General features: G+C 37.4%; 1 protein-coding gene across 1 annotated transcript in view; it reads right to left on the reverse strand.

The window, feature by feature from the left end:
* FREM2 (FRAS1 related extracellular matrix 2) overlaps positions 1-24,865 on the reverse strand; it is a gene marked incomplete at its 5' end in the record, with an annotated part of 128,908 nt that overhangs the window by 97,412 nt on the left and 6,631 nt on the right. Inside the window, one exon of the mRNA XM_082071930.1 lies at positions 20,462-20,551. Coding sequence (XP_081928056.1) covers positions 20,462-20,551 — 90 coding nt within the window. The remainder of the gene's footprint in view (positions 1-20,461; positions 20,552-24,865) is intronic.

The raw sequence follows: 24,865 nt of genomic DNA on the forward strand, positions 1-24,865 counted from the left end.
CTCATTCCATTTGTAAAGCAGTATAGTTGTAACAAACTTCAGACTCTTCCAGAATATCCTTTCATACTCCTTACATGATTATTTTGATGTCCTTCAATTTTGGGCAGTCAAATTGAAAAAAAAACTAACACTTTCAAGTTTACCTCCCAACTCTGTGATTCTTCTAATTCCACCAGCCACTCTGGATAGGAATGTCTATGCTCCAGCATATAATATTCATTTCATACAAAGAGGGAAGAGAGAAAATGACAGCTTGTAGCTCTTTCACCATGAGCCAAGGTATTAAACGGTAATACATTCTGTGAGCTGTTGATGCAGCCTTTTATGTGATTTCCCCACCATCCCACTAGAAGATGTACTTTCTTATAGTTGGTGGTTACTACCCATGCTCTATTTTCATGTTGAATATGGAAACCAGTTGCTAACCCTAACTCCGCTGTCAGTGATTTGTACTAATTTAGAAATGCTTCTTGCAGATAAAATTTGTAAACCACTCACATTCATGATAGTCTGTACACGTGAAACATTAGTCTTTCTCCATCACAGCTGAAAGAAGTAACAGGGAACTGAGTTGTTCTCACTGCCACAATACAAGCCTTGGTTTTCTCTAGATTGAAATGTGATTGTATATATGTCAACAGCATCCTGGGCTGTACTGGGAAAACTGCTGCCAGTAGGCTGAGGTAGGTGATCCTCCCCTTCTACTCAGCCCTGGAGGCTGGGCGCAGTTCTGAGTTTCCCAGTACAAGAGAGACAAGGACACACTGGAGCAAGTCCAATGAAGGGTCACAATGATGCTCAAGGAACTGGAGCATCTGATGTCTAAGGAGAGGCTGGGAGATATGGGGTTTTTCAGCCCGGAGAAGAGAAGGCCCAGGTGGGAAACTTCTCAATGTGTATAATCTACTTTAACAACTTCATCTCAAAGCCATCCTTTCTCCACTTAGAGATATAAAATACTAGGAAAGTACTCGATTATTATCTAATCCTGTTATTTATTTGTACCTAAAATCTGAGAATATTCACAATATTCAATATAAATATCATGTCTTTGTTTCTTTAACTTCACAGCTAATAGTTTCATTGAATTTCTTGTATGGACATGCACACACATGATTGGGATGCTTTATACTCAAGTATTTAGAAAAATGTAACAAAATATTTATAAAGAAGTCTTGGCAATATTTTGGTTTCAATTTTGTAATCTTTAGTGCTCAACTCCCTCTTTTCTCTAATCACTGAGTGTATTAAAGGATTATATATAATAGATACAAATTTTACTTGCATCTCTAAGCATTTTATTCTATCTGAATCACAACTTCTTGGTATTTCACCCCACCAAAAATTATCTCCCTACTCTTCTCAACTATTTGGATAAAAGGAATAGCCACTGCAAATGAAAGTGTTTTGCCCGGTTTACAGTGAAGTAAAAGATAACACAATCTTACTTCTATTCATTCCATCAACTCATTAAAACTGTTCTCTGTGTCTACTGCATATGCTGCAGTAATTAACTTTACAGAGAAATAAAATGGAACCATGCCTATCTCCAAGCACCAGGAAAGGTGAAATACAGAACTTGAGTTTTGGTTTTATGAATAACACGTTTAAACTGTAAACAAATGCACTGAAGTTACTGTGTAAACAGATTAGGTAGGACTAATCTAGAAGATACATTAGACTAACTGTACAGTCCTTGGCCTCTGATAAACTTTGATAAACAGACACTTCTGATATGCTCTGAAAGGCAGAACACACCATGATAAGAATACTATGAAGGTGAAAAGAACTGCTGAGTTTTCTTAGCTAGGGAAACATTATAATTTTTTACAGAAGCCTCCAACGCCTGCAGGCTCCTCCCCATGATGATCAATGAGGTCTCACACTCACATGGTGTAAGAACATGGGCAGGAGGCACCCAGAACACTGTAAATGCTGAATTCAACAATCCCAGCTATCATGGGTGTTCACTGTGGGGTTTGTTTTTGGGGCCCCCTGCAGTTCTCTGTTTTTCTCTGGACCTAACAACTCTGGGTTTTGTAATTTGTAAAGATGCCTCCTTGCTGCTCACCCACACTTACAGATTACCATAAATTCCTCATAAAAGAAGCTGCAGCATCCGCATTACTAAAATTTGTTAACAATTGTTAATTAAAAGTTAATCTCTATTAATCTTTGCTGTTGCCTAACCCACATCTAAAGCACAACATCTGATCTCACTGATGTACAATGACTGTTTAGTTACCATAGCAACTATTTGGGAAGGATTTTGATGAAGACTGATTTTGATATAGCTGATTTGGACGTCTAACAAATTCACTATTTTTGTTAATATTAGGAGTATCCTAGTGGATTAAGGAATTTCTGCTTATTTGTATTAACACAATATGAAAGCATTCAATCTTTTAAATACTCTACTTTTAACTACTGATTCAGCCATAAGACATGTTACAGTAAGCTTTACTGCTCATTGCCTCCAGAGAACAGTAATACACCTTCCTGTAATGAAAGGATAGTTATAACTTTCAGAAAACTGTAGGTTGTATTCTGTTGATTTAAGAAAGCACCTACACTTGGGGGAAGCTCATCCACTTAATTTTTGTTGTTGTTGTTGTTAATTTTTACTTTTGTTCTACTTTAGCATTAATTTAGCAGTACAATTCATGGGATTTGCTTCAGCGAAGTCTTTGTTTCAGCACTTTTCTTGTAATAGGTTGATTTTTGGTAGTATGACATTTCCTTTACATAGTCCAAGTCAAGATCACCTAGACTGTCCTTCCCTTTCACCTTTGCCTTCTGCATCTTTGTTTTTTTAACATTTCTGATTTCCTCAGTCCACGTGAGAATTAAACTGAAGCTTAGCATTTACATCCCCAAACATCTAAAGCAGGGGACTGTGCATGCAAACCTTGTAGTTGTGTCAGCAGGAATGTATACTTGAGTGGGAGAAAAAAAACATTCAAATGAGCTGTTTAATTACAAATGTGCATACTTTTAAGAACTACACAATGTTGCAACAGTAAAAACTTCAGGGGGAAAAGGATCTGAAACATTTAGTCACATCTTTGATAAAGTAATAGAAGTGCCTGGAACTAGACCCTAAATCAATACAAGTTAAAGATGATGAGTTAATTCCTGAGAGGTTCAATTAAATGGTACAAACTAGAACACACACATGTTTATATGCCCAGACTGCAGAATTATGAAGTTAGCTTTCCACAATGTCCGTGACCAAGAGCACTGAGTGACTGATCATTAATGTATGAGCAAGCAAGTTGACAAATACTGTTATGCCAGCAAGGACATTATTGAAAGTTATAAGGTCACATTGATATCAGTGTAACCAGACACTTAACAATTAAATGCACAGATATGAATATTTGGTAGAGCAAAATTATTAAGGGGATTCTATAACACTGCAAGAGAGGTTACACTGGTTTGAGCAAGTAGTTCAAATATTTAAAAATAGATGCTTCCAACTTTATTTACATTACAGTTAAAAACAATTAAATGCTTATCCTAGGATATTTCTATCCAAATTCAGAGAATACTTTAGAAACTGCTTTTAAATGTTATTTTTTACAACCTTCACCCACAAAAAAAATGGATGAGGAATGGGATTCAACTTTTTCATCTTTAGATGTCTAAATTTTTTCTAGCTGTACCAGACTCCCTTTATGGTAAATGGAGAAATGAGCACCCGAGGAGAGAAATTCAACTAATCTATTAGCTCTTCTCTTAGACCAAGATGAATCACCCTTAATCAGATTAACAACTCCATTAATTATAAAATGATCCAAAAATTACCATTAGATTTGGAACCATATATTTTGGACATCTATGTTAAAACAAATTACTCCCATCCTTTTCATCTTCCATTTGAATTAGAAAGTGCAAAATTTGGCTGTACATCAAGAAGAATAATTTTTTGTTATGATGTAATAAATAAGTAGATTACCAAAATATATTGCTTCTTTAAACCTTCCAGTTAAGAAAACCTGTCCAGGGTAGTATGCTACAAACTCCCTCCAAACTTGGCCAAATCTTATTAAAAGGAAGACATGTCTGCAAAGCAAAATTAAAATAGTAGTACAAGTACCTGACAGTGTACCCCTGCTAGGGCAATCTAGCTAGCACACAAACATTAGCAATTAAGGGATTGTAATGTGGGTTTTAGCAATGCTTATTATTTATTTAGCATGTATATCCAGAATGTATAGAGAGTGTGTTTGGATTAACATAGGCTAGAATTCACACTGTGGCTTCTGCTTCTACTCTAAACTATGCAGCTGGCTTGAAGTAAAACAAATATGTTAGCACATACAATTAATCAAACCTTAGTTCCTCCTGTGTATCCTATTCAATGTCATTTAGCACACAGCCTTGTATTTTGAAATGGAGCTGAACAACACTGCCCAAAGGGGAATTCTCAGAGGGAATGTATTTACGGAGGTGAAAAAAAGTTATTTTCTTTACCTTAACAAGGAATAAGGCAAGGACTACTATATTCCATAATAAGTAATTAGAGGATTTTAAAAGAAGCCCAGAGAAAGAGCTACTTAAAAAGAAAAAACAACGTACACAAAAATAAATTCTGAATTTATTCATGGGGACCGCTTTGCCCTGAAAGCCAACATGAAATATTTCCTTTTACGCTTAACCCTTAAGCTTGTGTTTATCAGCTTCTTGACGATCTCTTATCAGTTCTAAAGTGTAAAGGTGGGTTTGGCCTGAGAGCTGTAGTTTCAGATACTGTGAAAGGCAAGAGCTAAACATTGACCTAAAAAGTATTCTGTAGAAGTGTGAAAGTATCTCTTTACCATCTTTCCCCCTCCTCTCCCCCAGAAATAATTCTCTTTCATCAAAATCGGAGTATTTCCTATGCAGAAGAAATGTGTATTTTTTATAAATTTTAAAACTGACTGCTGCTTGAAACAGTATGTTATTTCTCCTTCCAGCACAGCTAACTGACTGGATAGCAATATCTATAAGCAAAGGTCAGGGTAAAGACCTGTTTATGCAAAGCTAAGCACTGAAGGAGGAATACTTGCTTTTCTTCAGGTAGAAAGCCAGTTCAGGCATGTCAAGAATTCAAAGTTCAAGACTTAACTGTGAACCATGCTACTCACCAAAGCAGCCTCAGCCTCATACAGGAGAAAATAGGAGTGAAGCAAGAAAGAAAGATACCCCATTAGAATATGTACTTGCTATATAAACTCAAGGAGGCTAGCTGGCTTAAGAACTATATACAGTCCTTTATATACATATATATGGTCCTTTCATAGTAGACTATAAAACATTTATCTTATAGACCATCAGTTCAAGTCAGCATAGTTAAGCAAACGTAAAGTAACTATGCACGGGCCACTGGTGAGCTACAGGAGTGGGTGTTTGAGCGACCTAATCATAGCCGAAAGTCATCCATATCACCACATCTGGCATCATGGGACAGCACATCCATAGAGAAGCCAGCAGTGTGACAGACATGAAATCTCATTCCGATCCATTGAACTCTTCCAAGCAACACACTAACCAGGCAGGACAGATGTTGGGTAACCTCTATAGGAATCATTTTGGAGGGCAGGGGTGGGAAAGCTGGCTACCCTTGTCCTACTTTCATTTACATAAAGATGGAGTTATTTCACTTGATTATGTCAGAATAACCCTGATCTAGCTAAGAAGAACAAGATAAACAATGGAATTTAGAAAATATTGTACCTACGTTTATACATAATATTAAGAGAAGTTGGCACATTATATGATTTGAACATAAAAATAAAATTCAGCAAAATTCAGCTTTTTAATTGTTAAATGCAAAAGCTTATTTTAAAATTCAGCAATACGGGTAAAAATATTTAGGTTTGGGTGTTCTCTTTGCTTAGTTTTTTTTTTTTTATAGTGCTGCTTACTTTTAGAATTTTTTGTAAAAACTTACCCGAGGTGAAAAATGTTAAGATAACATTAAGATTAACAAGATATACTTCACAAGAATGTGTGTGGGTGGGAGAGGGAAAAGTTTGTATGTTGAAATAGTAAGCAAATAGTATTACTAATGACTATATGAAAAGACATCACAATCCACAGATTTTGAGGGCTCTAACATTCAGCTTTCATTTTATCTTTAAATTCTTGACTTCTCAGCTATGTGATTAAAGGACCTTCTATAAGTTTCACAATAGCACTTAATTTCCTTAAGGATCTCAGAGAGGGGGGTTGAGGATGAGTAATGCTTGTTTCTTAAATAAAAAATTTAGAAGAATGGCGCTGACAAGAATTTTCTGAAAATGAAATATTTTCTTTCCATTTTTTCCTCACTGTGATCCAAATGACCTTTGCTGCTGAATCTAGTTGCATGCAAAATCAGTAATAGTTTCTGCAAATTCTGGCTCCACAGATTTCAAGGCCAAAAGAAGCATTCATTATGATTTAGCTTGATCTTCCGTATTGATAGAACATAAAAATCCATCCAGTAACTTTGTGCTGGATGTAGTTTGACAGGTGGATTGTTTTTTCCCAGTAAGATATCTGTTCTTGAAGACATGCAGAGAATCCACCACTTGCCTTGAAAATCTGCTACCAGTGAAGAGCATTCACTCTTCAAAACCACATTCCCATGTCTAATCTGAATTGTTATGCATTCAAATTTCAACCACTGACCCTTGTTATTTCACTTCCTGCCATGAGTAGAAATATAGAAATCAAGCATCAAAAACTGCCAGCAGACCAGAAGCAGTTTAGACTCTTTGTTTAGCAAAATCATTATTATTGTTAAGTTTCATGAAACAAGGCCTCTCTGAAAATTATACTTCCCAGCTTTTGTGAAAGTTGACAAGACCCATGATCTTTCAAACAAACATTTCAAGCCGTCCAAACTGTCATTTTATGAAACTTGGTGTTGGCTAAATGTTTAAGATAACTTTGTCATGTGTTGCTCTGTCAAATGCTGTGAAAGAAAGCCTATATTAACTCTTCATATCTAATATTCAATCTCACCATAGCTATACTCATTCTGGAGTCATCAAACAGGACAAAAAAATAGCAGAAGTGGACTTAAGCTGGAAGTATTTGCAACTCAGTTCAGTAAATTAATCTGAAGAACTAAGCTACATGGACAGAATCATGTAGAAACCTCACAAGTCAAAATTAATACTGTGAAGGAAAAACTACACTAAAATTATTATTTTTCAAAAGTACTCAAAAGGTATGAAAACATGAGATTTAACCAAGGAACCTATAGATGTCTTACGATATATTTTTGCACAAATGTGCATCTATTTCATGCAAAGAAGTACTGCAGAAGTAAAAACAGCATAGAAACTATTTTTTTACCAAAATAATACATTGCCTATTGATGAGAGGATAATCAAGCGAAAACGTGTGTGGCCAAATGAGGATATATCTGGATTTCCAAAAGCATTTCTCAGCTGTAGATTCTGCTAAGGTTTCTTTCAATTTGCAAGCACTCTAAAAGCAGCAAAGAACATTTTCTGTGAAACAGATCGCTTAGATGACAAAAAGGTGGGATTAGTTAAATCTAGGCTGTTTCAGGGGATGCAGTGAGGAGACTCAATAAAGAGGAAAAAAAAGAGACTGATCTCATTACAAAATATTTCCCTTCCCTTTCTCATCACACAGCAATCACTGCAGGATCACTACCTTGATATAGGTTGGTTAGTGGGGAACACGTATACACACAAAAACATATTTTAGAGGTAGGAAGTGTATTAGTACTGATTTTTTTTTTTTTCTGAAAAGAGTTATTTTCCCTTAAATAAATTAATGATTAAAACTTTTTTTTTTCCCGTTGTGATCCATATATCTGTTCTTCATAATCTGAAATCCAAGAATTATGCATTATATGATTTAGGGCAGAACCACTGCTGGTACAAATTGTCCTGCTCATTTGAGTCTAGCTCATTTGTGCCCCTTCTATGATCTGAAGCAGTATATTTGAAAATAAGCACAAAGCATATAGGAATTGTGCATCTTAAAATGACACACAGGACTCCGGTATGCTATTGCCACAATACCTGTCTGATGTACTATTAAGTGATCTTATGGCCATCTTTAAGTCGGGGGAAATATGAGACCTATATGATAATTTATAGGCTCCACAGCTGGTTGATATGTTCCAATGTCAAGATTATAATCCCTCATTTTTAGGCCCCTTCAACCACTGCAGTCCACATATGACACCAAGCTGGGAGGAGTGGCTGACACACCAGAAGGCTGTGTTGCCATCCAGCGTGACCTGGACAGGCTAGAGAGCTGGGTGGGGAAAAATTTAATGAAATATAACAAGGGCAAATGTAGAGTATTGCATCTGGGCAGGAACAACCCCAGGTTCCAGTATAACTTGGGGAACGATCCATTAGAGAGCAGTGTAGGGGAGAGGGACCTGGGGATCCTGGTGGACAGCAGGATGACCATGAGCCAGCACTGTGCCCTTGTGGCCAAGAGGGCCAATGGCATCTTGGGGTGTATTAGAAGGGGGGTGGTTAGTAGATCAAGAGAGGTCCTTCTTCCCCTCTACTCCGCCCTGGTGAGACCACATCTGGAATATTGTGTCCAGTTCTGGGCCCCTCAGTTCAAGAAGGACAGGGAACTGCTGGAGAGGGTCCAGCGTAGGGCAAACAAGATGATTAAGGGAGTGGAGCACCTCCCTTATGAGGAAAGGCTGAGGGAGCTGGGTCTCTTTAGTTTGGAGGAGACCGATGGGTGACCTTATTAATGTTTACAAATATACAAAGGGTGAGTGTCATGAGGATGGAGCCAGGCTCTTCTCAGTGACAAACAATGGTAGGACAAGGGGTAATGGGTTTAAGCTGGACCATAAGAGGTTCCACTTAAAGTTGAGAAGAAACTTCTTCTCAGTAAGGGTAACAGAACACTGGAACAGGCTGCCCAGGGGGGTTGTGGAGTCTCCTACTCTGGAGACATTCAAAACCCACCTGGACACATTCCTGTGTAGCCTCATCTGGGTGTTCCTGCTCTGGCAGGGGGATTGGACTAGATGATCTTTCGAGGTCCCTTCCAATCCCTAGCATTCTATGATTCTATAGCTTCAATTCAGTGCCTAAGGACTATCTATTCCAGCTGCTCTGAAGGATGAAAATTCAGTCCCCTCAGAATATATTCAGGAGGGTCAAGCTTAGCTCTTTCTTTTTTTTCGCCCCTTCCTGCCCTGAGCTTTTTCATTTGTAGCAACACAGTGCCGAAGGCAATGCTTTGCTTTGTCTCATTCAACTTGCCACTGGTGTACAAACAACAGGACCCTGCAGATGCACAGGCTACCTCAACTTTTTCCAGCCCGTGCTAGGAAAAGGCATCCCTTTGTCATCAGCAGACCTGGTCACCTGCCAACCATGTGATTAGCTCTCAATGGTTCTTGGTACTAGCAGGCTACGGCAGCAAGCGGGAGGAGAAAAAGGACTGAAGAAGGAAAAAAAAAAAAAAAGATTGAATGAAGATAGAATGAAGAGAGATGAAAACTTAACTGGACAATCCCTGCCACAGGCATAAATGGAAACTCCCAGGGGCCAGGAAAAATAGGGAGCTAGGCTTTCTCTTAAGATTATAAAGGAAATAGACACTTTTCCACCATGCTGGATGGAGCTGAGAATTCATGAGAGTTAAGCAGCAGCCCAAAATCGTCTGGTTTTGATAAGCTTGGGCACAGAACCTGACCTATGCTCGAAAGTGAAGAGTTACTCATTCCACACAAAATGAGAGGGATTCACCTCACATTTCCTATAGCCCAAAGGCTACAGCAGTTGTGTAGGAAATACCTATTTAAGCTCCCTCAGGCAATGGAGAAAATGGAGCACAGGTTTCAAGTATCAGCAATGACTACAGTAAGCATTAACTTACTAAGTAAAAGCCAGACACCAGCAATCTTGCATCCATTTGCATGTTTACCATAATGCCCAAATCAGTCAACAAGCTTGAGAATGCCCACTTCACCAACTAACCTGTAAATCCTTCCAGTGCTGAAAGGTGCCCTGTTTAATACCTCACATGATTCATGCAAATCCAACTACACATGGAAAAGGAAATATGGACAAAATTTAATTATGATTCAGAGCAATTGCTTCTGTGCCACATCTAAATCTAATTACACTCAAGGTGTCTCTCATTTTCTCACTGGTTACGAAGGGAACTTAAATTTATTATGGTTATAAATCCAGCAGTTTAAGCACCTCCACTTGATTAGGATGAACGCAAGACAAAATCCCACTCAAAGCAACCACTGGAAAAGTTCTATCATTTGGATCTTACATGTACAATACTGCATCACCTATCCATGAGGAAGAAGCCATGAGTGACACACTCACGCCTCTGCCAGAAAAAAAAAAAATAGGTAATGACTAGTTTCCTCTTCCTTAGGATCTTCTATCTCTATCCAACAGGTTCTCAGCACAGTTCTCTCAGAAGAGATTTACTTGAGCACACGGTAGGTACTACAAGTCCTCTCCTGTAATGAGAGCCAACCTAGAGAGCACTTCTGAGATTCAACAGTTCAGACAGTGAATGAATTCAGCAGAAAGCCCAGGCAGCTCTTAAAATAACACACAGAGTACTCCAGTGTTGGTTGGTTGGTTGGTTGTTTTTTTTTTTTTTCTAACTGGTTACAGTGTTTCTTGCTCTCCAGTTCACAAGCTTTGCCTAAAGAGGAAACAGACATTGGGATAAGAAATCCAATACTTTGAGGGTCACAGAATAAAAAACTTTTAGGTGTAAAATAGTTTTAGGGACAGTGAATAACAGCATGCTGTTAGTCACAAGAATCTTGCCGTCTGTGACCTGCTTTTGAAAATCACAGCTGTAAGTGAAAAAAATATTCTCACCAATTTCCCTAATGCAGGATCAAACCACCACAAACCTCCAGGCACAAAGAGCCTCACTGGAGGCACCGTGCTTTGAATTAGGCTTTGAAGGTATCCTTACAATTCCCTCTCTAATTATTACATCCCAGCCGAGCTACAAAGCTTTAAAGAGGCAGCAAGGTGTGTGGTAACAGCATTCCTACAGACTTGAAGAAAATACACAGTATACAGCAGAGTGCTACAACAGAAGTGCTACGCTGGTACTTAAGTTAAAAGTTACTGAGATTGGAATCCTGGCAAACATTCAGGGCACTGCTGTATCAAGCTGAATGAATTAATGTTTTACTAATGACTTGAACTTAAACAAGCTAAAATCCTTCTTCAGAAAAGGGAAATTAAAAAAAAAAAAAAAAAATCTGCCTTTTCAAGGAGCTTCCTAAGGGCCTACTGCTAAATTAATTTCTTTTTTCTATGAAAACAAAAAACTAATTAGTTAAATCTGTAAAAGAAAGATTAACTGAAGAAAACCCCAGGGAAAACAAGCCAGAATATACTCACTTAACAAAATTCTCATCTAGGCCAAACCCAAACAAAAATCAACACAGGTCAAACTAACTCATTAATTTACTCTAACAGGATTTTCACTCTGATTGTATTACTCCTGGCTCTTAACTTCCTTTTCTTAAATTCTTCAATGCCAATTATAAAGAACAGGTCATATAACTTCACAGAAAATTTGAACATCATCCAAACACAGTCTGGGCTTATGGAATAAAACTAATGTCTTCTTTTTCCCAGAAAGTATACAGACATTTATAAGGCAAGAATGGTCCTTGAATTGTAAGACTTAGCAAGGGAAACAGAATAAATTAATATACCAATTATTATAACTCTGTTTTCCAACAGACTTGCTTTTCAGACTGTACAATCTTATTCATTGCCTTGAATGAACTCCCCTGTGCTGCTGAAGAGATGCTCAACCAGTACACATCTAAACCCTTTGCTGGGGCTGCTGTTCTTCATAGCTGTTTGGTACTAGAAAGGCTACGGTTGGATACTGAGCGGGCTTCTAATTGCCCATCACTCAATGGTTATATAAAGTTTCAGTTTCAGCCCATGCCTATCAGCCCACAGCAACAATTTGGCAAATGTAAGTTAATGACATAATGTAATACAAATAAGCTTTTTATTTAAGATCCTGAACAGTCAATGAAATCCACCATGTGTTTGCTGATACATATGAAGAGTGTTTCTTACAATAGCAAGAATGCTGTGAATTAAGATGCACAAATTACAAAACTTTGATGACAATGTATGTCTTCATTACTTTTTCTCCATTTTTAATTTAACTTGATTCTTTGTGCATTTTCACTGGTTACAACTCACTAACTTTTCTTAGTGGAAAACTGTCACATATCCACAGTTTGCTTCAGATGTGGTTATCCCTCTTGTATAAATAGTAATCTAATTTTTAAAGAAATCAAGAAACTTCCCAGATACATTTCATCTACTGATCAAATGAACTGTTACGGGAACTCTAGGTACTCTATACTGTTAACTGGCAAGTGGAATGAAAAATTATAAACTCATCCTGAGGGCTATATAGGATCTCTCAGTGAAAACAGCTTGGGAAATCAAAGAAGCCACTGTCCCTCCTCTCTTTTCATTATTCTCTAGACCTCTTTAGTCTGTCTGAATCAAAAATATTTGCAACCAACACCCAATATCATTTCACAGACTTATTATAGCTCACTTTAGGAATTAGTGTCTTTCTGCAGGTTCTCATGTCACTGGCAATCAGTGTTACTCCTGAGAGTTCTCAATTCTTCCACTTAAGCCTAGTGTGTCTCCTTAATCCCTTTAATTCTTGCATTTTGACCTAATTTTACTGTTCATTTTCATACTTCTTTTGCTGCTAGCTAGGCCTTAGTATGTATCGTAAGAACATAAAAGCTAAATTGTGGATTATTTTTAAGTAAAAAGCCTGCTAAGAATTCATAGTGCTATCTTGAGCATTATATTCCTTGCCTCTCACCAGACCAGGTCAAATGAAATCAATGGGACTATTCAGCTCAGCAAAGCAAGCAGGATTCAGCTCCACAAGGTCAATTTTATTGTGAATACATTGTTCTTTAGAAGTGTGATTATTCAGCAGGTGACCTCACCCTAAAACTAGAAAAATATCTATCAAAAAGCAATGCTTCAGAGATACTGCCCCTCTATCCAACCAAGCCAGCAGCTGCAATGTTCATTCTACATGGAAGACTATTGCCCCTGACTTCAAAGAGAACTGGAACCAAAACCTGCTCAAACCCTGATCTAAAACACCAGCTTAAAGGTTATTCTGGAATGCACTGCTCCTAATCAGTCTGTTCAAGCCATTTTATTCTGTGGAACACCGACAATATTAGCAGAAAATAAGAAACATAGAGGGGGGAAAAAGAAGGAAGGAAGGAGCACACACAAAAAAATGAAAATTTGTTGGGTCCCTCGTAGCAGTACTTAGTTGGAGAGTGGAACATCAGAGTCCAGGTTGTGTTCAGAAAAGTATTTAAGAATTCATATACACAGGAAGCAAACAGCAAATTAATAAAAATCTGGTCAGAATATAAGTGAGGGCAGATTATGGCAAATATGGTTTCAAAGCCTCTGAAAAAAGGAAGGAGTTGCATCTGAGTCTTCCATGTTTGGACAAAGTAACCTAACTTCTGCATAAAAGGCAATTCAAAACACAATTGCCTCTTCTTTCCTAATCCAGAACAGTACCTAAACCCACCTCTTCAATTACACTGCTTTGCCTCTTATAAAAATGATGAATAATCCAGTATGGGGAGCAGAGGAAAGCTTTGCTTTTGGCTAAAACCACCAATCAAACACAAATCATTAAAAACAAACAAAAATTATCTTGCTGAACTAAACAACTACCTTTTTTGTTCACCAAAACCCATTTATTTTTATCTGGATAAAGCTGACTTCCTTTTCTATGAAAATATTTGGAGGATAAGGTGATGTTCAAGTTAGAAATGGAAAATTCAGTCATTTCTAGCAGTCAGTCTAAAATGTCAGTACAAAGAAACCAACATAACTGATACAGAAGACAATGAAAATCTTTCCACTTAGATTAGTAAGGGCTGTACTAGACTTTCTGTATGTCCCATATAATCATCTCTACACAAAACACATAGCTACTCCTGTATACTTTAATAAATATTAATTTTGCAGTGATCTTGCATCCATGTTCACAACAATGCCCCCATGAACTAATTTTTTTTTTATTTGCAGAAAGGTTTATTTTGAGGTTTTTGGTTTGGTTTGGTTTTTTTTTAATAAACTGTTGTGTCAAACTACTATCTAAATCCCTTGGTAATACTTACAGTAAGAAGTGTGACATGTGGAAAATTGTTTGGGCACCAACCTAGAGCATATCAAAACAGCAGCAACAAGCCTGGCCACAAACCAGAATCCAATACAGTCCCTGGCAAATGATGCCAAATGTGCTGCCAACATGAGATGGCCTCATTTTTAAGCCAAAGATAAATGTAGCTGAGGTTTCTTGCCAAGACTAGTGTACTGAAATGCCACATGTGAAATCAAGCAAGGGTGCCTCAATAATTCCCAATGATACTTTACCAGTCTGCTTCTTTAAGAACTGTCAGATACTGAGTCCAAATGTGTGTTCCCACACTACTATTATAGCTCACCCAGGAAAACAGATCAGTGTTATGGCTTTGAAAAGCAGCACTGACAACTGTTTTAGTTTAATTATTATACTCAGGAGTGTAATATTATTTTCCCACAAATGAATAAAGCAAACCACAACAGTGAAATTCCTAAAAATGTATTTTTTCTTTAATAAAAGGAAGGATGATGATTAAATAATTATATTTCACAAATAATAATATTTTCTTGATTTCTTATTTCAAATTTAATTTCAAATAAACATTTCATATTTAATTTCAAATAAACATAATTTCATAATTTCTTACATAAACATGTTTGGGAAAAGTTTATGAAGTTTTCCCAGAAAGTAGGTTTAAAGGTGAATTTCAGGGAATTGTTTTTGAAAGATTCTTGCTTCAATGAGGATTTAACCAAATGTTAGTACAGAAAAATGCAGTGCTGTTTTAAGGCATTTAGAGATCTGTAATGAAAAGTTTAAATGAGACGTAGCTAATTATGTAAATCGCTAGTTTCAGTGAGCCTTGGCTTTGCAGTGCTTTGGATTGAAGTCAGAAAAACTGCCCAAAGAGTATAAAATAAACAAATAAATAAATAAAATCTTGTTTCTTTCTATCCCTAGTGACTCTCACATTCCTAAAACAGCTATGAGAATCTGTCATTACTTCCCCTTTGAAATCATTGCACCCTTGAGGCACAGTAATGCAACATACCACTTAGCAGTCCTAAAGAAACAGTTTGGAAGACTTCACTTAACTAAGGGAAGGCCACATTATGGCTCAAATGAAGGCTGAACAGGAAATGGGTTTCCTCCTTGCACAACCTTTTTTCTTTTTTTTTTTTTTTTTCAGAATGCCCAAATCAGCATTATCTAATATTTTTTTTTTCCCCTCAAAACTGCAAAATTTAATGGAACTGACTCTGTAATGCAAAATATCGCTAGTATGACACCAGAATCTTGCAACAAAAAATACTGACGCACATAACATGAATTTCTTCCTGGCTGATGGCTCCCTAAGCTTCAGAAGACACACAGGGTAGGAGGAGAAGCAAGCAAGGCAGACCACTAGGAGGATGGCACTAGCCAAGCAACAAGCAGCTAAAGAACAAGGCAATTTTTAAATATTTGGGGGCAGATTGCTATTTAGAAGAGATGAACATTCTTTCACTGACTTTACATGGTCTGAACTTGAACATTTCAGAGTTATCCACAAGACCCAAATAGCATAACGATTTTTTTCTTATGTGAAGCAAAAATGAAGACAAAGCAGTCCTTTACAGAGAAGCTCTGCTCTTTAACTGGCATTCAGAGCACTGCCATAGTAGTGCTGCCCCAGTACCAACAGCCATTGCTGGGCAAGGGAAGGTATTTGACTCTGATACTGCTTCTGGATGTACGGGGCGTGAGTTGGGGCTTGAGTTTAGTGCCAGCTTTGGGGTACACTTGTTCGATTCTACACAATCAGCAAAATCTGTTCAACCATTTCCACATTATTTGAAACAACACATTTCACTAGAAAATATCTTCTACAGATTGGATAGGTGGGCATTTACATCCATATCCTTATTCAATTATTAAGACTTACTGCAGTCATATTGAAAAAATGGACAAACAGGGCATAAAGGAAAGGTAAATGATGGACTTCAATTTTAACTGCATTCTCAGTGCTAGTTTCTTACGTAAGGAGAAAAATGCCTTAAACAACTCATAAAGGATACAACACGAAATTGTACCACGCAGTTTTCTGAAACAGGCACAAGAGCTCAACACACTGGAGTTAATTTCTGTGTCAATTTTCATTCCATATGGATTAGTGCCATTTTGCATAGCTGAAGCACCAACTTTATGCATGTATTTGGCAGTGTCATATATATCCAGTTTCCCTGAGCTTCCAGTAATATGAAGTTGCTGCAGACACTGCGGTTTCTCATTAAGTTGATTAGATTTAAGTTACTCTGTGGGTTTGGTTTTCCCTAACTAAAAGGTTCAAACATTTTCAGCTGGATCTTTTTCTTCAGTTTAGTGAGTATCTCAATAGTGTGCAAATCTTCGTACCACAAATACATCCAGGAGTTCAACTATCAGTCTGGGTTTCCATTCCTTTTACCTCCCATGGGAAACAAAAGTCCTGCTTTCCCTGCCTTCTAGTAGCATTGGTGAATTAAGAATTTAATAATTCAACATCGGGATTTACCACTGTCACATGCTTGCATTTGCTAAGAAAAGCTTTTCCTCCACCTTATTAATGTAATGCGGAGGCTATTTCTGAGGAAAGAGATTCAATTGAGACTATTTCTCAACCTTGGTGAAAAAAAAAAAAAAAAAAGGATTCATAAAACTTTCAGTATCAACAGGTCTCCACACAATCATTTTAAGATTAAAATTCAAAACAAAACACAAAGCAAATTGCTAATATGAATGACAAAAGTTTCTTCCAAAATGTCACAAAGCTAACTCAGCTGCATCCAATATACTACAGTGTCTTCTTGTTCTAAGTAGAAGAGAAATTCAGGGGCTCACCCACCTTATAGCAGATCATCTTGAGGCTAAATCCCTAAACATGAAGAACTAAAACCTTTTCTGCCTTTAAAAAAATATTAGTGCTGATAAATAACTGAATTGTATTCAATTTATTTCCCTTTTTAATGACTCTTATGAAACATGCTATTTAAATCCCCAAAAGCACTACAGCCATACATATGTGGGTAATTGATGCTGACAATGAGACTCTTTGAGAGGTTAAAACTTCAAACAGTTCCTTCTGATGAAACCTCTAATTTTGGTTTGATTACAGCAGGCCCTATGGTCTCTGTTGTGAATTACAGTCCTAAGGGCTTTCCTTCATTTTATTCTTATATGGCCTACCTTTCTCTTCATAATGAGCCCACTCACTTCTGTTTCCTTTAGTTATACTCAGAACGTTATCTCGAGACAGCCACAACCCCGACCTATTCTGCATTTATGTAGACTGCAGGTTTCTCCCGTGGCCAGTAACTAAACAAGTTGGCCTCAGTACCATATTTCACGCTTTCAGACCCTAGCTCACGATGCGGGACGCAGCATGGCACTCACCTCACTCCTGCTTTGAGAAACAGGGCGGGCAAGGGGCCAGGAGCTTTTCCACTCCCTTACCCACCTAGTCTGCTGTTGCCCTAATTTGCTTACCATAAATGCTAGCTACATCTAAGAGGATAAACAAAATTCCAGTTCCACAAAGAAATTCACACTGGAGGAGTTTGATGACTCCTTCTACTTGGCCTCCAGGCGATTGCCTGAGATAAGACTCAGGTCCCCATCAGACAATCATCATTTAAGAGGCTGACAAAAGAACTACATTTTTCATATATGTCATGGTATAATGAGTAGGGCAGATCAACCATCAAAATACAGAGCTGGAGAAAGTCATGCTCTTCTCCTATGTGCTGTTTATAGACCGTGAACAAATATTCCAAGGCACATAGGTATTTTACAGGCAAGACTAGATGTATGGTGCAAAATCAACTTTCTAATTCATGTTATTGGAAGAGAGCAGAGACTGGTGTTGTAGGTTCCCCTCACTGAGGCATGAGAGGACTGGAAGACACAAAATACTTGGGTCGTAAGATGTGCCTTATTTTTTTTTTTTTTCACTTATTTGAAATAACATTAGCTGAATAATATGAACAAGTATTCAGTAACTGAATCTTACTTTGAACCCACTCTTGATTTCAACTGGATCACTTATGGACTATGGCAAAATTCAGCTTAACTGAAGTCCCACTTATTTCATTTACAGCCTTAGGTGCTGTGTGGTGGCCATCAAACTTGTTACTGCTGCAAAATTCCTGATATAGGAGACAGAAGTCTGAAGTGTGCTATTCTGCTGTGGATGTTAGTAGACTTTGCTGCATCTTTCACTCAGATCTTGTCTGTAGTCTCTTAGAATGATCTGGCTTAAACTCAAAACCACTAAAACAATAGTATTGTACCACTGAAATTCTGCCAAAAGGTAGGTGAGCTGCAAAATACTGTCTTTGATGTCTTTCTGAAGAGGGTGGAAAAATAGCTAGATTAAATTGATGGGTTTTTCACCCTTTTTACAAATTCTAAAGACACTGCTAATAAATTTGAGTTATTTCAGACAATGTTTTGATCACAACTTCATCCCTTTTAAATTTCATTTTACCATCTTCAATCAAGCAGAATATCATAAATATTATGAAATGCAACACAGTTCATTTCTCACTGTGTCACCAAATAGCCTCAGGAAAGCAAAGACCATCTTACCATCTAGCTAAGTCACCTGCAAGAAGATAACATTGTCACAAGTTCCAAAGGTTCTAAAAAATCAGCAAGCACCTTGTTATCATAAGGATTCTTTGTATTATGAAAAATAGCATGCTGTTACAATTGACAACTTTGCCAAGTAGAAGCAGATGTGGCAGGTCAGTTTTCCAATGAAAGAAAAAATCTTGGTATAGACTCGGAATATATTAAGTACAATTTGCTTTAACTACACATTTGCCACTAACAAATGTTCAACTAGCATGGAGAGAAGTCTCACCAATATTGGGTTCTCAAGGAACATCTCAGTTTTAAAAACATCACATGAAACCTTGAAATATCTCAAGACTGAGTATTTTTTCACCTACTAGAAGAACAGCTTGAAAATCAGGAAAAATGTCCTCATGTGGTGACACCTATCATGTATTACTAAGAATAGACAGCATCCCATGTTCCATTATCTTTACTTAGCTTTAAATTTCTCTAACCTATATCTCAGTTAAAAGAAAACATATAAGAAAAATAAATCAAGGGTTACAAATGCTTATCTCACTACTTGTTCTCTGATGTAGCAAAGATTTGCAAAGACACTTTCAAAAGTCTCTAGAGGTACTGTCTCTTCTGTACTTGTCCAGCACAATGAACAGGAGAACGTGCTTTAATATCCCACTCCCAGCAATGGTAGGTAGCGACAAAACTGTTCAATCTGTGACAGACAGGACAAACCCCTGGTCATTGATCTTAATACCATTAATTGGCTGTGCTTCTTGTGAATCAGTAACTCAAGCTGAGTACATATGAGCTGAAAATTAGCTAATTTGAAGCATTTTTTTCTAAGTATTATATTATTAAATCAATAACATTAATAGCCAATTACTCAGAGAGCTATATATCACATAATAAAAACGTATTAAGGTAACATGATCTAGCCACCTGTTACCACACACAGGAGTATCTACATGTAAGAATATCCACATTAAGTACAGACTTTGGATGGAATGAAAAGGCCTGTTAATGTGTTTTGTTTACCCCTTAAACTGTTTGTTCTTTAAAAACAAAGAAAAAAACAAACACTTATTTTTTTCCTCAAACATGGAAGTATTCCCATTTTGTTCTTATTCTTTTCTTTTGCATCCTCCATAATCCTATAAAATAATATTAGTCAGGAGAATTCACACCAGTCACCTGACAAAGATCTGTGACAAGCCATAGACGATTCTGTTAAACAGGCAGAATCTGAACTTGAACTCTGTGCAACATGCACATCAGAGACAAGGCATCCATATGAACAGTGTTATAGATGGAACCTTCAAAGGAGGAGGTATCCATAACTGTAAAGCAAAATTCAGGAAGTTTCTCAAGATAAAAGGCTTATGAGAATTTGTGTGTAAAGAGCCTGGACAGGGAATACAAATATGAAACTACAGAAAGCACAGGTATCTGAGTAGACTTAGAAAATTCCACTTTCTTGCTAGAGTAGGTTGAGTGTTTTTTCTTTAGATGCAATTACCATTTTATCAACATCTCTTCATAATCACCAGAAATAGTCCACAATGTGAGAACGTCAAAACAAAAATCATATTCCAGGAGGTAGCATGGTCTTAATTTAATTCAATGTTCTTAAACTCCCAAAGTATACTTAAACTCTTTCCCTTTCAAGAACAAAAAAAGCACAGATTTTATGAGTACTCACCACTGTCTTCAACCATGAAATGAAAAATGTCACTGGTGGCATTGTCACCCCCTCGTAAAACATAGCATATCTTCATATCATCAATATCAGCTGAAAAGAGTAAGGAAAAAACACAAGTTTTTAAAAGCTGAACGTAGGAAATTGTTTTTATAGCAAAACTTGACATGTGTCAAATAGTTTATCTTCAACAGAGAAAGGTCGAGGTTCTCCAGCAGAGCTCAGGAATTTCAGTATTAACAGCGTTGCAGTTTTACAGTTACCATTCTCTCTCTCTCCCTTCCCCCTCCCCAGTGCCCTCTTTCTTTTGAGATGTATTTACAAAAAGAACTGAAAGGAAATGTAAAAATATGGGCTCAAAAGTCTGAGCTAATTCATATTTTTTAGTGGTGCATTTTCTTAAAGAGATATATATCTACACTAAGATATTGATTCTATCATTCTTCATCCTGAAATGTACTTGTAGAGGTCACAGATAATTTGTAGCTGACATGGGTGTAAAACCCAGGACATTTTCTAGGTTAAATTCTACCCTCCATTCCAGACACAAGACAAATTAGTCTACATGGCCCCTCCATGCCACCTTTACAAACAGGCTACTTCTGGCATGTGGTCTACTTCTAGGATAGGATATGTCTACACCTTCTGCAGTAGAGAGATCTCAGTATCTTTAGTCCTCCACAAAAATGGCCTCTCCACCAGACCATCCTTCCTATCAGCATGATTTCAAAGAAGATGGCATTTAATCTATATGAACTGTCATAAATATGAATAGTGCTCAAACACTTACAGTTATTGACTGTTTTAAGAACCCGATCAGATGCAATTAAATTATACAGACAGGACTTCAGTAAGAAAAAATTCAACTCACGGCTTTGAATCATCGATTGCAATAAAGTATGTAAAAGGTACACAAATATTTGTTAATATTGTGTTCCTGGTTTCCTTGATCAGTGATGAGAAACATGTAATACAAAAAAACTTTTTTGTCACTTTCTTTGAAAGACTACTGTTGGTAAAAATCCTTGTCTGATACATTTTCTAAGAAAAAGTGTTTGAAATTAATAGCATCAAAGTGAAGATCAAGTATCACCCAAGTTCTCCTCCCATGTTAGGGCATATGCATTAGTAAAAAGAACCAAAACCCACTTTTGTTAGAGCTGCCCAAAACCCGTAATTCCAAAAGTAGCCAGACATCTTCTACAGCAAACAAGTTAAAAACATTATCAGCAAATATATGGCACTGAAGAATCTCTTCCATAAATGTTTGAAAGATAAAGATCAAAAATTCATGGGGCTATAAAGAGGTCACAAACAAATACCCCTTCATGCCAGTGGAGCAAATAAATCTTTCATCCTTGAAACACTTACACAGGTACTCAGCTCTGCACATGTGGGCCTTATCAAAATCCATGGGTCCGACATATACAGATAAGCACTTGAGCTAACGTTTGCAGGATCAGGATCACCTCATCTAAAAAAAAGTCACTTGTCATCCAAATCTGAATTTTGTCAGAAAGAACTGCAAAGGAATGACCTCTTTTCTGTTCATTAAGAACATGCTCAGAGTTACTTCAGCAATTCTACACTTTTTTTCCACAGTTGATGAAGTTATGTTAGTTTTATTAAAATTTGCCTAGTTATAAGCACAAATAATTACTGTATAACAATAGTGCCTGCTAAACATTAATATGATATCAAAAGTCTCCAACATATTTTTGAAGTCCATCCAAAATAATTTTCTATTAAAAATAAATATAATTCTCTCCACTAGATCAAGGCACTGATTTTGCATTTAGAATTCTGCAAAACTGATGTGCTTATTAAAGGTTACATATAGTAATATATATTCTTTAAGAAACAAATGCACTTCACAAAATAATTCAGTCATCTCTGCAAAAACACTTGCCTGAAGAAGAAGATGAAAATCATTATCAGGGGTGAATGCTGAACCAATTCATTGCTTGCAAAGTGCAGTGTATTTGGCTGGAGTAGCCATGTAGATATCTTTGACCTCAGGAGGCTACATGGAGTGCTGAGACATCAGCCGAGCTGCATTATTGACAAGGCAGATCCTTGGCCTCCACTATTGCTTCCCTTTCTCCCTGGCTCCTCAGCACAGCTGCAGAGCTGTGTGATGCGACCTGGCCCTTACTTGCAAACTTACGTGGGACTGGGGACTATCAAACCAGCACTCAGCAGTCTGTCACACTTTGTACATTCAAAGCATTATCCAAACATCACCTGCCTGCTTGTTATATACCACTAAACTTATTTAAATGTGAAAGACTTGGCAGGTCCTTGACAGACTTTCACCACTTTTAAACATCGAATTTTAATGAATATCTGCTATGAACAAACACCAGCCTTAACTTGCAGAAATGAGTGCAATACAATTATTCATAAACAATATTCTTTGTATGTATTTTTGTCCTAGGACAGCACTAGACTAGAAATTACCATTGGCAAGTGTTTTTCTTTAAGCTTTGGTATAAAGCACAAAGAAATAATAATGAATCTAAAGTGTTGCTTTCAGTTGTAACATGAAGTAACAGACAGTACCTGAATAAACTGAGGAACTGCTTAATGTCTTCTAAGAATATTTTACTTGTTACTGTCACTTGCCTGTCTCTCTCTCATTTGGATTGTTCTAACAATTAAATAGAAAAGAATATAAAGCAGAATTTGGGGACCTTTTATCAAGAAGTTAATTCTTCCACACTTTAATACTGCCTTTAAGCAATTCCAGTTACCTTTGTGAGCCTCACTAGCAGAAGATTACCTACTGTACTTGTGTCAGAAGTATTAGAAAGCCCCTCGCTGATTGTTCCTGAACAAAATACACAACAAATCTCCTGGACATAGTATATTCTGCACAACCGCATTTTGTCTGGAGGTTTTTAGCTCATCTTGCAAGATAGGCTGATTTCCTTTCTAGCACTTGATAAAGTTTTGTGGGCAGATATTGAAGAGCAATTCCAAGCATAAGGCAGGAAGTTGTTGGCTAAACAGCTGCTTTTCCCTCACAGTTACAGGTGATCTGGAAAACCAGACTGCTCAAGCTTGCTTTCACACAATGAACCTTGTTTCATCAGTGTTACCTCGCCCAAAGCAATCAGGCTGCCTGTTCATACAACCACAGACCCAAATCCAAGGAATGGGAGAGTGAGGTGGTAGAGTATTAGGATGGACTTTACAAACTATTGAGCAGCTTTCAAAACTCATCTGCATGTGACCCTGAACAGACACATCTGATGTCAAAGCTGACCCAGTTTTGAGTAGGGTTGGAACAAATGACCTCCACAAGTTCCTTCCAACATAAACCGGAAGACTGTAATGATGTTTTACAAGCTCCATCAGGAACCACCCACAGGTTAAGGAAACTGGAACTATACAGCATTTTGTAAGGGGTTACCCCACATGGCAGGATAGGACCTCCAAAAGGAGGGGAGATCAGAACACAAAAGGCAAGTGTATAATAGCAGGTCCAACAGTCAATAAAGAAGCATTCCAAAGTGGAAACTATTACTCATGGCTGGTTGCAAAATCTGCACTTATATTAAGATCATGAAGAATACGACAAAAGAGAGTCTTCTTTACACCTGCCCTGAAGATTAGATAATTATTTGTCTCAGGATAGCATAAACATGAAATACGCATAAATCCACTACTCTGGATTTGACAGTGCTTTTCAAATTAATGGTAGTAGGCCACAATGTGAGGGACAACAGTGAACTACACACCAAGTTTTGAGTACGCAGCTTGGTCCACATAAGACCTCTGTGTCTCACATGACTTCTCAAAACCACAGCCTTCTAGGCTCAGCCAACTATTTTTATCTCCCTGCCACTCACAGCCTCTCCCATGCCCAAAGCAGACACAGACATGAGGGCATCTGAGTAAAAAGGGAAGCAAAAGACAGTGCCCTTTCATACACAACTTCAACACTATTCTCTGACTTCCAGCAAGTTCTCCTTCCCTGTCCTCAGCAGATGTATTATCCCTGTGTAAGCCTGGTGCTTTCTGCCTTTCAGAAGCCTTTCATGCAGCCTTTCCAGATACCTCTTCTCCCTCAAGTGCTTGGCCTTGCATTCATAAGACATGTTAATGTGCTTGCTTCATAAAATACAAACCATTATAAGAAACATTTAGTAAGCTGAGAAGAGAGATACCACAGATATAACACAGATTTCTCCAAAGGTTATTTGCTTATAGAGGCTAAAGGATAAAATTATTAAGGAAATGTGTATTTCTTAGAAGCACTCTTCAACTCAACACAAATTAGAGTGTGCCAGTACTGTCAGGGAACCTGTGAAGTTATATTGCTGTCTGGGACTCCTCACCAGCTTTAAAACCAATTTTTCCCAAGGGTTGTATGCTTCTCACCCAGCTCAGGCAGCCTCAGGA

The sequence above is a fragment of the Streptopelia decaocto genome (assembly GCF_964273445.1).
Source record: "Streptopelia decaocto genome assembly, chromosome: 1".
NCBI classification, from domain to species: domain Eukaryota; kingdom Metazoa; phylum Chordata; class Aves; order Columbiformes; family Columbidae; genus Streptopelia; species Streptopelia decaocto.